Raw genomic sequence first — 15484 nt, 5'->3', positions numbered from 1 at the left:
GCTGGACTAAAGGCCTCTAGGGTTAAAGAGTTAGTTAATGGTAGCAGTAGCACAGAGGACTCCCCTGTCCGTTCTTCGTTATTACTCTCTTTGTCGCCTCCTACGGTTCCCGCGGGAAGAGGTAGTGACTTCTGTATTCTGATCGATTTATATTCCAGTCGGAATATTAAACAATTCTACTGATTCCCGTTACATCGGGAAATTAAAGTTACCTTTAATGTTAGCCATAAAAAAAGTTTATTTCGGTAAGAAACAAAAGTGGTATCAATATATCGCTGAAGCCTTCTTTTAAAAGTAGTATTACTACCCCTGTGTCAGAGGACTCCGCTCTTCCATTACAATTAAAATAAACTTAACAAATTACAATAAAATGAAGGTAGGTAAAAAAACAAAACAAGAGATACAATGATATACAAAAGGACAGACATGTTATATAGAAATTTAGATCTTAATAAATGATAATAAACCAGCCATGTTATCATTTCTTTTATTCCATTACAAGTTACCCCTTGACTGCAGTCTCTGGTGGTAAGTGATGATGCAGTCTAAGATGGTAGCGGGCTAATCTGTTAGGGAGTATGGTAGTCATACCCCTAATTGGTTTCTACGCGAAAGCGCACCGGAAAATTAAATCACTTACCGGAACGTCTTTGTCGGCAGGGTGGTAACTAGCCACGGCCGAACCCTACCACCAGACCAGACCAGAGAAAATTGAGAAATTCTAAATTCCCAAATTGCCCTGCCGGGAATCGAGTCCGGGACCTCCCACTTAAATTCACAGCGCTCACCGTTGCGCCAGGGAGGTCGTCGCAACATTTAGTACAATCACGAACTATACGAAATTTTTAACTTGCATTTATAAAATGTCTCTGTTCTGGTTAGCTAGTTCCTACGCTAGACATGCTGCCAGCGATTTAACGTAGAGAACACGCTTCCGTGTAGAAACCGATTAGGATATGTATTTAATATAACGGATATAGTCCTATTAGGTTAGCCCGCTAATCCAAAAAAACCTAGGACTGTTTTTGATCACACCAGAAGAGCTAGCATGCGCGCCACGACGGAATTATGTCTACCAATTATCTCGTCTTTCTCTGAAGAAATATACGAGTAACGGTTGAAGATAGTTTTCTAGTGGCATGCTAGCCCTACAGGTTAGATTATAGTCAAGGGCTTGCAGTACAACAAAAAAACCCGGCCTGCATCGTTATCGAAAGCTGCAACGGAAGGTTCATCAAAACAGCCTGAAATTTTGGTTCCTCCAGACATGAATACACATTTGAATTACAAATGCCGTGCCCTGAACACTATTTGGAAAGCGTCCAAGAAAATAATCAAGATAAGAAAAGAAAACTGTATGATATGAATTCTAAAAGGTTTTCAAATAACATTGTTTCAACAAACCCAACTGTTTTATGGTCACAATATTATACAAGAGAAACTGGTTGGTTGGAGTCCTTGTGAAAATGGGCTGCATTTTGAAATTCCAACAAATTATGTTTTAAAATGTAATGGAGAATATGTTTTAGATGAATAAACAGAATGAAGAATGCACATTAGGGTGTAACGTAAGACGTGCGGGGGGCGTTTTTACTGTTTTTGGATGCACAATGCACTGCACACAATAATGGCTGAATGAGGATTCTGTAATCTTAATTCAATGTTGTCAACTATTATTTACCTAAAACAAAACATGAAAATAGACACAGAAATAATAAAAATACAAGAAAAAACTTAACTTTAACAGTCTAGTGAATTCTATGTGTTCCGTAGTGGGCCGGAAGCCACCGTACATCGTAATGGATATTTCGATACTGCTATTCCATACATAATTGGAACATTTCGCGAACAGTAGATAACCATTATAATAATAATCTTATAGCACTGGATCGAAAGAGATTACAAAATATTATGCTTGCACGCCGCAACGCCGGCAATATCGCAGTTATTATCATATTAATAAGTTCCGTTCCATTACTATATTATTTTCCCCTTTAAAAACCTTTTCGCGCGCCACATGTTGCTATCCCTGCTAAGTATAAAAAGTAGGTTAACGTGGAAAATACAAATTAAGCCAGTATTCACCGGATCTGCGGTATAACATGCCATTTTCCAACTTTTTTACTGAAAGGAACACATTTATATTACGTATTTTGACTAATTACTTTATATTCCCGAGCGTAGTATTTCCTGTACGATGTCGAGACGCTAATATAGAGAAGTAAATTTTTTATTGCGAATCGTTACTTTTAATACATCACAACCCTTCCGCTTCACATTATTTTACAAGTAATAAAAGGATTATAAACAAATTGACAGTATTTATTATATTAGTTATAACCTTCTTATGGCCGCGACTTTCAGTACTTTCGTTTTTTCCGGACTGTTAACTCTCCAGGGATAAAATATTTATATGCCTGCTGATACATGCGAGGTATGTTTATGCAAAATATCACATCAAGTGCATCTCTTTCTCTCTCTCCTTGCGTCCTACGTTTCCCGTTTAGGGCATAGGGCAGGCACAAGGCTTCTTTGTTGCGATTTGTCTGAGGCCACGCGATTTGATTTTCGGATAACACCTGAGGGGTGGCTACGGCGTCACCGGGGGAGTGGGGCGAGCGCGAAAGCTCGCCATGAGAAGAGCCCCAGGGCTCGACGACATCGGAGGCGGAGAGTGGCCACGCGCTTAACCTCACTCAAAGTAAGGCCAATCTTGTGCGCCTCCGATAGGTAGTGCGCCGCCAGTTTTTTTTACACCGCCCCTGTGGGTTCCAGTTAAGCCCCTGTCAACGTGACCTTAGTTCCGTTTCAGGGTGTTACCAATCCACTTCGATCTGCGGCGTCGTATTTGGATTTCAATTGGATCTTCGTGCCGCAACAAAAATATTTTAATAGATCCAATGATGACTTTATTTATATTTCTAAATACAAATCCAATCTTCTTTCATGTAGGAATTCTCAGAACAATCAAGCTTTAACATCAGATTCTGGACAAAAAAGAGTAAAATGTTCCTATATAAATAGTTCCCATCTTTTACACAAACAACAGTCATTTGGTAAACACATTATAAATATTGTTAAAAGACCTTTTGTTGTTGCGACAAAATTGTAATAACAACTTTCTACCATTGAAATTCTGGCGTTCTGATTTACGAGAGCCCTTATTATAATGCCTTTATTTTGAATCTGAAATCAAGATTAATATTGTCAGTAATCAAGAAATAACAATGCTTATAGATGTCAAAGCTTTACTGCTGGCTGGCCGGATTTAATATTAAGGATGCTTTTAAATTATTATACTAGACCCTACCATAGACGGCTTGAATGGGCTCTATTTAGGAGAATTATTTATAATTCATACTTAATCTATTAGTATTCAATGTAGACATTAACTCTCGAAGGATAGACGATTTTAAGAGCCTTGGTCCACCACGCTGCTCCAATGGTGAGTGGCAGGTATTATGTTATAAATATTTAATTTGTAAGCACTACATAAAAGACATAAATTAAAAGCGGTTAAAATAACTGTATGATGTCTTTCTTACAACCCTATAACTTAAAACTCTCTCAACTACTCCCAAAGTCACAACTTAATTAATTTTTGTGAATTTGTGCATAATTCTAAATCAACTTATTATCATTTAATGTACCTAAACAAAATGTTTCTCGCGGAAAAATCGCGGAGAAATCAAAACTAACAAATTGAATTACTATTCGATACTGATATTCAAGATGGCGGGAGTCAGCCATAACAACGAACATTAGTTAACCTTATTTATTCTAAGAATAGATGAATCGACAGAATGCATTATATATTTCATTAGGCGTAATTTTCATCGTGCCAGTCATCAAATTTACAATCTTAATACGAGCAGGGTTAGCATGGGCAGGAGACAAAAATTTTATCCCCCGATTATATCGTACAGTCTTTGTCTAATTAATTAAAAATCTTGTGGCGACAAGGGATATTACGAACGTGTCCACCCAAGTTAATCCCCATTTTTTATTACACAACATATATTATTTGGATATTATTTCCACGTGTGCACCAGTGCTCTGAGAGTTGATAAAGCTGTGGGAGAAGATACATTTTTATCCTTTCCCCGGGGATATAATTGTCTCCTGCCCATGCTAGCCGTGCAGAGGGTAAACATAGACTGGTTGCATAGTCTCTCAGAGATGAAACTGCTGTTTGTATTTCTACGAAAATACCCACAGACATGACATAATCACTCACAGTAAGTCAAATTATTTTTAGATTATTTCTTTATACTGTTCAATAAATAGCAAAGAATTATCGAATTTCTTAAATAGCAAATCAAAAGATAAAGAAGATAAAGAAGCTTGCAAATTATACTTCACGAGCCCTGCCGGCTTACCTCGTGAGTACTATTCGCGTATAACTACCTCACAATTTGTAGCGCCTAGCATGGGCCAGAGAATTTTTTTTCCACAGTCTTAACATGGGCGCATAGGTGGAAATTATATCCAAATAACATATAAGTCCAGCAACAAACTGGAGTAAACTTCTAATTTTATCCCTTGTCAGTGGCAATAAACGAGGCATAAAATCTTTGTCTCCTCCTATGCTATGCTGGTTTAAATAGGACAAATCCACAAACTCACTTTTTACATTAATAATAATACTTATTCGGTTTTTTTGTTGTTTTACTATGGGCCTCATAAGAACTCCAGTAAGACTCAGAGTCACTTAAACAGGCGATAGAGAGAGCAATGCTAAGAGTTTCTCTACGTGATCATATCAGAAATGCGGTGATCTATAGAAGCACTAGAGTTACCGACATAGCTCAGCGAGTCGCGAAGCTGAAGTGGCAATGGGCAGGGCACATAGCTCGGAGAACAGATGGACGTGGCGACCCCGCACCGATAAACGCAGCGTAGGTGCGTAGGCCGCCAACGAGGTGGACAGACGACATCATGCGAGTCGCTGGGAGGAGGCAAGCGGCCCAAGATCGTGGATTGTGGAACTCCCTTCTTCTTAGCCGTTTCAGTCTTGACAGACTGGTGGTGGTCGTCATCTGGGTTTTGTGGCTCGCTTGACAATACTTCGCCACTCTTCTCTAACGGTTGCCTTTCTTGCGCATTCATGTAGAGGAGCCTCGATTGTGGCCTTCACTTGGTCCGGTTGGTGGAACTCCCTACAAGGACCTATGTCCAGCAGTTCATGCCAATTGATTGAATTGATGATGACGAATCAAATAAATTTTATGAATATGCAGTTGTATTTACCTTTTAAAGACACAATTAAATACCTACTAGTATTTTTATTGTGAGTATAAATGTCTGAGCAATAAGCTAGTAATGTCGTTATTGCTCATTTAAATCGCGCGGCAAACGAAAACTGCAATGTGTAAATTATGGAGTCCGTAAGGCAATTTTACCATTACAACATACCTGATGGTGGTTTTACATTTTAGCTTATTACTGGAATCCAATAAATCGGCTTTCATTCCAATGAAACTAGGAACAGGCTTATAGTGAAAATAATATGGCTTATGTTTCTTGGAAAAATCGCAACCGCACATATCATTGTAAATCTACTTTGGCGAGGTGCCTGGCTAATGAAAATGCACAGAATTAAGAAAACACAGAAACCGTTTACACGACTTATATTGAAGCATCAAAAACCATTCCACTTTAGATTGGTTTCTCAAACAAACGTTTAGTCACTTTTGCAGTTGACAGTAATTATTTTACCTCTAATGTTGTAAGCGTCCACCGTAAAATGGGAAAATGGGAAAAAAATTGTGACCTAGCAACATTTCGCAGATGTATAGTGAGACGTGCGCGGGGCGCTTTTACTATTTTTAGTCACAATGCAGCGCATACACTAATGGCAGAATGAGGATTCTGTGTGTTCTTAATTCAACGAGAATGGAAGATAGTATAAAAACTAACAGTTCGCCATATCTAGATGTAAGGTTAACACAAAAAAGTTTAAGACTGATACTATGATAGGGCATTATTTCGAACGTACATGCTCCAAATGTGCCAACATCAATTATGTTTGAGTACGTGACACCATTAAAAGTCTGAAAACTCGCTTGAAGGCAATATATTCGACTTGCTTAGTACCCGCCAGCGAGGGAAAACTTTTCTATTTAACGCAACAGGGGCGGAGTTGGTACTGGGATACCATGTAATTAAAGCGAAACAAGAAGTAAAAAATTTGCATCCCTTTTTCGGGAAAATTCTCATTATGTGAGTTGAGACTATCTTTTGAAGAATTATGAGATACGAATATTGGCAATGAGTATCAACTGATTTGTGGCAATTCAGTGTATTCTTGTAAATTATATTTTTTAATTTATATATTTTAGTGGTGTTCAAATAAAGATAAAGAGTTTATCTTCATTTGTAAACCACTACACAGTTAGTAAAATATTAAATAATAAGACTGGAGTAGAATTAAAAGGCGGCCTTCTCGCTCGACCTTCATTTTATCACAAATTGGAAAAAATAAAATACTTTGACTAATTTTTAGTCACAATGCAGCGCATACACTAATGGCAGAATGAGGATTCTGTGTGTTCTTAATTCAACGAGAATGGAAGATAGTATAAAAACTAACAGTTCGCCATATCTAGATGTAAGGTTAACACAAAAAAGTTTAAGACTGATACTATGATAGGGCATTATTTCGAACGTACATGCTCCAAATGTGCCAACATCAATTATGTTTGAGTACGTGACACCATTAAAAGTCTGAAAACTCGCTTGAAGGCAATATATTCGACTTGCTTAGTACCCGCCAGCGAGGGAAAACTTTTCTATTTAACGCAACAGGGGCGGAGTTGGTACTGGGATACCATGTAATTAAAGCGAAACAAGAAGTAAAAAATTTGCATCCCTTTTTCGGGAAAATTCTCATTATGTGAGTTGAGACTATCTTTTGAAGAATTATGAGATACGAATATTGGCAATGAGTATCAACTGATTTGTGGCAATTCAGTGTATTCTTGTAAATTATATTTTTTAATTTATATATTTTAGTGGTGTTCAAATAAAGATAAAGAGTTTATCTTCATTTGTAAACCACTACACAGTTAGTAAAATATTAAATAATAAGACTGGAGTAGAATTAAAAGGCGGCCTTCTCGCTCGACCTTCATTTTATCACAAATTGGAAAAAATAAAATACTTTGACTAAAGTTTTTTTTTATGTTTTTATTAACGGTAGGCCAGCGCTTGACATCAATCATGTTCGTAAAAAAGTAATGATGAGGTCTAGGTTGGAGCACGCTTGCCTAGAAGAAGCCTATTCACTCTAGCCTTGAAGGTACCCAAATTATGCGTGGCAGGAAACAGTTGCCGGGAGGGCGTACCACATCTTGGCGGTGCGTACGCCTCAGATTTGATTGACACAGGGCAACACGTTGTATGAAGAAACATGTTTCTTGTATGCCTAAGAATTGTGTAGGTTAGGTTTATATATGATGTAATGTTTATAGACAATTCTTTTCCAACAGGCTGTCCACCTGCTAAATCCGTCAGTTAATACTAAATAAGAATCGGTAAAATCATAATGTGTTACGCAGTTTTTGATGACGCTCTTTTGTGACTACATCAACGACATCACAGCACGTAATACAAATAAACTATTCAAAAGTATTAGTAATACTTTGATAAATGAATGAAACAATTCCGAACAAAAGCACTGATTAATACGGGAATTTTAATTCAGTTGTATACTCACCCCCGGATAAACAATGCTTATGAGTGATAAACAAACCTCGCCTTTTGACGACGAATGCTGTGGTTTTAGGGTGGATGCTACTAAAGTAAGAACTTGACTGCAATGTCACCAGGTGGTAAGTGATGATGCATTCTAAGATGGTAGCTGGCTAACCAGTTACGGAGTATGGCAGTTATGTTACACCCATAGCCCTAATCAGTTTCTACGCGACCTCGTAACGAAACCCTTAATCGCTTTATCAATAGGGTGATAACTAGCCACAGCCAAAGCCTCCCACCAGACCAGACCAGTAAAAAAACAGAAATTATAAATTCCCAAATTGCTCAGCTGGGAATCGAACCCCGACCTCCTACTTTGATTCACAGCGCTCACAGTTGCGACAAGGAGGTCATCAGTTTAATTGACATAACCCCTCCAAGTAAGCACGTCTTTATTTGAGATTTATTTTTATTTTATATCTGATATCCGATTGGCGCAGTGGGCAGTGAGCCTCCTTTTTGGGTGCAAGGCTGTGCGTTCGATTCCCACAACTGCAATATGTGTGTGTGATCTGTGGCGTGCATCTCATAGATGCAAATAAGCAGTGCATACCCTGACCTCTCAAACCATAAGGACGACCTAAAATTTAAAGATTAAAAAAAAAATTAAACAATGAATAGAAAACTGTAAAAGCGCCATCTAGTTAAAACCGGCCGCACTTCTATGTAAATCAATGGACAAGTCCCATGTCATGGTTTAGAACTAAAATAGACAAACTGCATAATATTTCGATTATATTTTGATTTTTAATTGTAAACAGTATCTCTAAATAAAAAGAAACGCTTGCAATGTAATTTAAATCTCATAATATTAGCTGGGGTTTTCACTATTAAGTATCCATTGCCGGGTAAATCGTTTATTCGTCGCTCGAATTAATGCGCCACGCCGCCGCGGTCTCCATAGAAGCACAGCAATTGAATGCACCTGTCGTTACTAGTGTACACAGCACACTACGAAGTTCTGGTGTGCAATGATATAATCGCGTGCGTGCTTACACAATATTTGGCTCTTTCTATGTGTGCCAGTATTCCAGGTTTCCAGTATAGGGATTTCGCTTGTGTGCAAATCTTAAAAGCATTGCTTACGGAAATTAGAAATTCAAATGTATGCTTTGTTTTTTTATAAGCACATTTAATTTGCTTTGTTTGTTTATTGTTTTAAACGGCAATAATTATTTTTATTACTTAAAAAATTATCAATGAATTTCATTACATTCAAGGTCTTAAGAAATTTATGAGTACCTAATTTGTTCAAAAAGTATATTAAAATAACCAAATTGAAAGTTGCCGAATTATGTTAATTAAATAACTAACGTTTACCAGGTGCCATTGGTAACTGATGAAGTAATATTCTTTTTATTTATTGTTCAAATGACAACTTTTAATTTTTTTACTACGGCATTTGTGTACTAAGAAAATATTACGGACATATTTTGACTATGATATTCTCATTATCGCTGGCGATCGCTAAGCGCCATTATTGTTTACCTTTTACCTTCTGTCATAACAACTTATATTCACTGAATTAGAATTAAATACTGTTTTTTTCGTTTGATGTGCGGTTGTTTGTATATAGTTACAATTATTATTGTTAACATTAACCTATGTGACAGTGTACTGTTTGTAAATGATTGTGAGGATTTGCTTAGTGTAAGAAATTTCTTATATTCGGCGTGTGATCTAATGGCTCAGTGTGCTTGGAAAATGTAGGTAAGTTTAGAGCTAATTCTTAACTAACGTTTTATTGAGATTATTCGTAAAGGAAGGAATGCACCTACAAGGAGCGGCACGTAAAAATAGCTCTGACTGACTTACATATACAGGCGAATAGTTCATCAGTTTTATGTTTCATTATTTATTTATAATAATACCTATGTTTGTTTATTGTTCACACTAAAAAAACATTATTTAATGTAATTGCCCCAATGGCAGACAATTTTAAAAGCTCGCTGGTCGGTCGTCTCAGAGCTTACTATACTGGACATAGGAGATGATGAGAAGATCTACATGGGTATCACAAAAAAATGTTAGGTTAGGTACCTACTCACAAATAAAATTATACAGTAACATCAAAATAGCATGTTCAGTACCAATTTTTTTTTATTGCTTACCCTGACCGAAAACCCTATGCACGCCACTGTGTGTGATGAACGTGAATGTTATTCAGTGTCTCGGTGATCATCTGTATCTTGTAAATGTTTATGTTAATTATTCATTAATAATAGATATCGGTTATTTTGGCACTCACAGCACATTCTACGCCTACTTTGGGACTAGATTGAGATATGTGTATTATTAATTTCTATGACAAAAAAGGTAAAAGATTTATGACAGTAGGAGACATTAAATATTTGTGAAAAACTTGATATGATTGTAAAGGGTAGTAGTATTCTTTTTTGCTACGTGTATTTTAGGCATCTACGGTATTCTAATAAACATAATTGTGTATGCCTATTAAAACCCAAGCGTCTATATTAAGTAATTTTGTTTTTGTTCTAAGTATTTTTGTGTTATAACCTAACTAGTTTCGGCAATTGTCCGGTATTCAGCTATTTAAAATCTTGAAGTCTTAAATATTTGTGAAAAACTTGATATGATTGCAAAGGGTAGTAGTATTCTTTTTTGCTACGTGTATTTTAGGCATGTACGGTATTCTAATAAACATAATTGTGTATACCTATTAAAACCCAAGCGTCTATATTAAGTAATTTTGTTTTTGTTCTAAGTATTTTTGTGTTATAACCTAACTAGTTTCGGCAATTGTCCGGTATTCAGCTATTTAAAATCTTGAAGTCTTAAATATTTGTGAAAAACTTGATATGATTGCAAAGGGTAGTAGTATTCTTTTTTGCTACGTGTATTTTAGGCATCTACGGTATTCTAATAAACATAATTGTGTAAACCTATTAAAACACAAGCGTCTATATTAAGTAATTTTGTTTTTGTTCTAAGTACTTTTGTGTTATAACCTAACTAGTTTCGGCAATTGTCCGGTATTCAGCTATTTAAAATCTTGAAGTCTTAATAAAGTCACAAACGGCATTGAGTTTTACTTTTTTGATAGTTAATAGCTGGAATAACCAACATTTATCCGCGGGCGACTGTACCACTCCTTAGTATTATGCAAATGTATGTAATAAACGCGTTGCTTTATAATATGTAATAGGTACGAGGAGACTGGTTTTCGTTACATTCATTCTTGTGGGATTCACGCGGGATTTACCTCATGCTATTAATGCGTTAGTCTTATTTCTTCGTTCAAGCTACTTAAATATTACTGTTATAGTGCTACTCAAATAGTGCCACAACTTTGAAGGTCGATTGGTGCTGTGGGCAGCGACCCAGTTAGCTGATTCCAAGGCCATGGGTTCGATTCCCATAACTGCATGAACATGAATGTTTTTCAGAACCTGAGTGTTTATATGTATACTATAAGTATTTATTTATAGTATTCTTAAAAATATTCATCAGTTATCTTAGTACCCAAAACACAAGCTAGTCTTACATTGGGGCTAGATGGCGATGTGTGTATTGTCGTAGTATATTTAATTATTTCATTAAATTAATTAACAATATCCTAGTGGTCCGAACTACGGGCTCCCGTAGTTATGTGCGTTATATATTTCTGAGTTATGTGCGTTTTTAATCAATGCAATCTATTCTAAATTTATAATGAGGAAATATTGTTTGCACCCAATAGGTCCGAATGGAAAAAAAAAAATTGGAAATCCTTAAGAAAATTGGAATATTTATTACTTCCCGTGCGCTGACTAAACTATTGTAATACATAAAACGTATGTACTACATGATTAAAGTACTTTTTAAAACCTACAAAAAAGTTTCCATGGGAATATAGCTAACTATCATAGTTACGAGTAAGTGGATTACATTGGTAATGCAGAACAAATTCTTATTTAAATAAATAGTTTTATCATCAAAGGTATTTATATTTTTTTTTTTTAATTTAATTTTTTTTTTTTAAATCTACACTTAAAATAAACTATGTAAAACTAAATAAAATCTAAATCGTCCTCGAAACCACCGCAGCGAGGCACAGTTCCTAAGATGCTGGCAGCATTGCCCCTTTGGATGGCCAAACTAATTCGTTGGCCAAGTTTTAAATAGTTTATTTTAGGTTATATTTATAAAACAAATTTGAATGAAATAAATACGTAGTTCTGTTGCTCTTTAAAAAAAAAAAAACTACACCCGATTTTAAAAATAAGACGTTTAAAATATCTGTTGAGATACACCTAAATAGCTTTAGCAAGAAGGTGCAGTCAAAACATAATATATGTTCAAATAATATTTCTTAATTAAATCGTATAGTTCCAAAGAGTGGGACAAATGTAGCAGGATATTACTTAAGAATTTGATATGATACACCTAAATAGCTTTAGCAAGAAGGTGCAGTCAAAACATAATATATGTTCAAATAATATTTCTTAATTTCATCGTATAGTTCCAAAGAGTGGGACAAATGTAGCAGGATATTACTTAAGAATTTGATATGATACATTTTGTTAATACAAATGACGCTTGTATCATTAGGAGTATTAACGTCAGCAAAGATTTTTAATGTTACCGTATTTTCAGCAGATAGTTCCATTCATTAGGTATAACACAGGAAGTCCTCACGATTTTCCTGTTCCTAAATAGCTATATGTTATTTGCGTACCTTTATCGTATTAACGCATTTGTATACAATATGCAGAACAATAAACAATAATATACTTATGTAGATTACAATAAGAGTTAGGTCGTACGGAATTACCGTTTTAAAGAAAAAATTACCATTTTTGGTTGATACTATTTCATACAGTAAACGAATCGGATAATATATATTGTATAATGTACATGTACTATCTTCATCACATGTTCATCTCATTAGGAATTCATATCTTTTTATGTCTTTACTATAAAGTCCTGGAGAATGCGATATTGTTAAAGGCGTCGGTGTTAAAATTATTATACCTACTCCATTAAACGTTCCTGGTGGGTCCAGAGCGAACGTTTAATATATTTTCAGTATACAACGATCAATTTTTTACTAAGAAAAAAATTAGTACTATTTACGATATTGTATTCAGATATTTTATGAACCTAAGCGTCAAATTTTAAGTATCAAACACCAACTTTCGTCTTTTATTTTAACTATTGGGTGATTCAAAGAGATGTTTTTGAAAGAATACTCCTAAAATAACTTATTACTAATATATTTACTTAAATCATCATCATCATCTTCACCTCAACCAATTGACATTAGCTGCTGGACATAGGTGTTTTGTAGGGAGTTCCACAATACACGGTCCTGGGCTGCTTGCCTCCAGCGGCTCCCAGCTAATCGCCTGATGTCATCTGTCCACCTTGTTGAGAGCCAACCTACGCTGCGGTTACCGGTGTAGGGTCGCCATTCCAGCACCTTAAGACCCCAACGTCCATCGGTTCTGCTAGGTGCTTGGCTAAATATATCAAGTTAATTACTATATGAACAACCTATGTAAGTATTCGATATGTAGCAAAGCAATAAATATTATGTTTTGTAATTTCGATGTCAATGCCCAGCTATCTTTAAAATAAAATAAATTGATATATTCTATAGGTGCGTCTTCGCAATGCGTCACTCTTTGTCCCCTGGGGAATCATACTTGCGTAATAGGAAAACGTAACGCGACAACTAAACGCATATAAATACAGTCTGCTTTGATATCACACCAAAGCCTACGGCACAGCAAACCTGTCCGGTCGTACCCAAAGTTTCAAACGAATTGAAATCGAATTCAACGACAATGGCCGGAGCGACTGTATGTCTGTGCCTAGCTTTATGCGCCTTCGTAATCCTTAGTATAGAAAGTGCGGTGATAAAAATGCAAGATATTCCTCTAAAACCAGGTGTTACTATGAAGATCGTGATAAAAGACGACCCAAAACACGAAGGCGGCGTAGTGGCATCAATAAAAATTGGTATGGACGAGAAGCCAAAAACTGAAAAGGTATTTTCAAAGCTCATTGATAACTTCGTGATGCCAGCTACAGACTTTATTCCCGATTTAGAAGATAGAAATACGTTTGGAAAAGGGAATGGAAACTGTGCGAGTGGACAAGTGCGCCGGGGCCCACTTTGTGTGAATGCGTGAAACAAAGTGCACAGTGTGTATTAAATTGACAGTTATTTTAATACTCCACAAAAACATGAATATTTACAATGAAAGAACGATATAGTAATTCATTGGGTTAGTTATATTCAGTTGGTTTTATGTACAGAATTAAGAACATACAGAATCCTCATTCAGCGATTATTGTATGGCAGTTCCGAAGCTCATTGATAACTCCGTAATGCCAGCTACAGACTTTATTCCTGATTTGGAAGATAGAAATTCGTGTGGAAAAGGGAATGGAAACTGTGGCAGTGGACAAGTGCGTCGGAGCCCACTTTGAATAATTGAGTATTTACAATGAAAGAACAATAGGTATAGTAATTCATAGTGTTAATTGTATTTAGTTGCTTTGATGCATAGAACATACAGAATCCTCATTCAGCCATTATTTTATGCAGTGCATTGTGTTCAAAAACAGTAAAAACGCCCTGCGCTCGTCTCACTTTACACCCGCGGAATGTTGCTAGCTCACAAACTTTTCTCCTTTTCCCATTTTATGGAAAAAAATAATTACTTTCAACTGTTAAATGGAATGAATAACCGTTTGTTCGTACCGATCGTAACCGTAGTCCTATACACGGTTTTTGTATGTTCTTAAATCTGTGGTTTGATGTTATAAGTTTTATCAAACGTTAATCAACGTTATCAACTTATAGTCTGAATCGCAGAGTCGCAATTCTTTAAACTGTAGAAACTACACAGGAAGTTATTATTAGCGTTTTAATTGCGTGCTCTGTTAGCATTTAATATGCACGTCGCACAAAAGGAATACTGATTCAAACACTACCTTTTGCGGTTTAAGTACTGTGAGCAAGTACGCAGTTTTGTAAACAATTTAATAAGTAAGTTATTTGCTCTGCATTGCGCCTAAATCGTTTATAATTAATGTAATTATTTATTGTGGTTGGAAGTTGTGATAATAATTTGCTACTTTAGTGCTTATGTTAAGTACTGAAATGATAGTTGTTTTAGAATTGTGTTTTTGAGAATGTTGAATTGTATGGAACAATTGTTGTGTTAGGAATGTTTTGTTAATGATCTCAGCATGTATTATCTAATTATATTTGTAAATAGTTGTGTGGAAATACGTTCAATAAAGATGGTGTGGAACAACTTTATATCTTATTTTAATTCAGCAGTAGGTACGACATATTTGAACGTTAACTCAGAAGTTAGTCATTTATTAACCGATTTGAAAGTATTTTCTTTTGTTTTTAACGTCGTACTTCCAAGGAAGTCCATTTCCATCTGACAAAAATTGATGGGTGAGATCCTGGAGCAATAATCTAGAAAAATATTCAAAAATATAAGTCACTTAAATCTGAAATAAATGCCCGGTTTACACTTTGATAAGTAAAAAGTGCTGTTTTCATGCAAGTGTCAAGTGTCTAATAAAATCAGCATGTTAAAGTACCCGCTGGGCCTGTTTTGTTTATATTTGGCACCTCTCATGCTAGCTAAAAACTTTCACCTACACCCTTCAAAGTTAAAATCAGGGCATATATGGCCATACACCGCTTGAAGTCCTTGGTAGTAGCATCTCTTGTACCGCTATGTTGTACCGCTTCATC

At 35.8% G+C, this 15484-nt stretch overlaps 1 protein-coding gene across 1 annotated transcript; it reads left to right on the top strand.

The window, feature by feature from the left end:
* The first annotated feature begins 13486 nt into the window (after positions 1 to 13486).
* Positions 13487 to 15265, top strand: LOC120626833. The gene has a single exon (XM_039894600.1). The coding sequence runs from the start codon at positions 13545 to 13547 to the stop codon at positions 13890 to 13892; it is 348 nt and encodes a 115-aa protein (XP_039750534.1). The 5' UTR covers positions 13487 to 13544; the 3' UTR covers positions 13893 to 15265.
* Positions 15266 to 15484: the final 219 nt, after the last annotated feature.

This window comes from Pararge aegeria, chromosome 10 (assembly GCF_905163445.1).
Source record: "Pararge aegeria chromosome 10, ilParAegt1.1, whole genome shotgun sequence".
In the NCBI taxonomy this organism is placed as follows: domain Eukaryota; kingdom Metazoa; phylum Arthropoda; class Insecta; order Lepidoptera; family Nymphalidae; genus Pararge; species Pararge aegeria.
The sequence above is the reverse complement of the archived record's forward strand: the minus strand, read 5'-3'. Positions and strand labels throughout refer to the sequence as shown.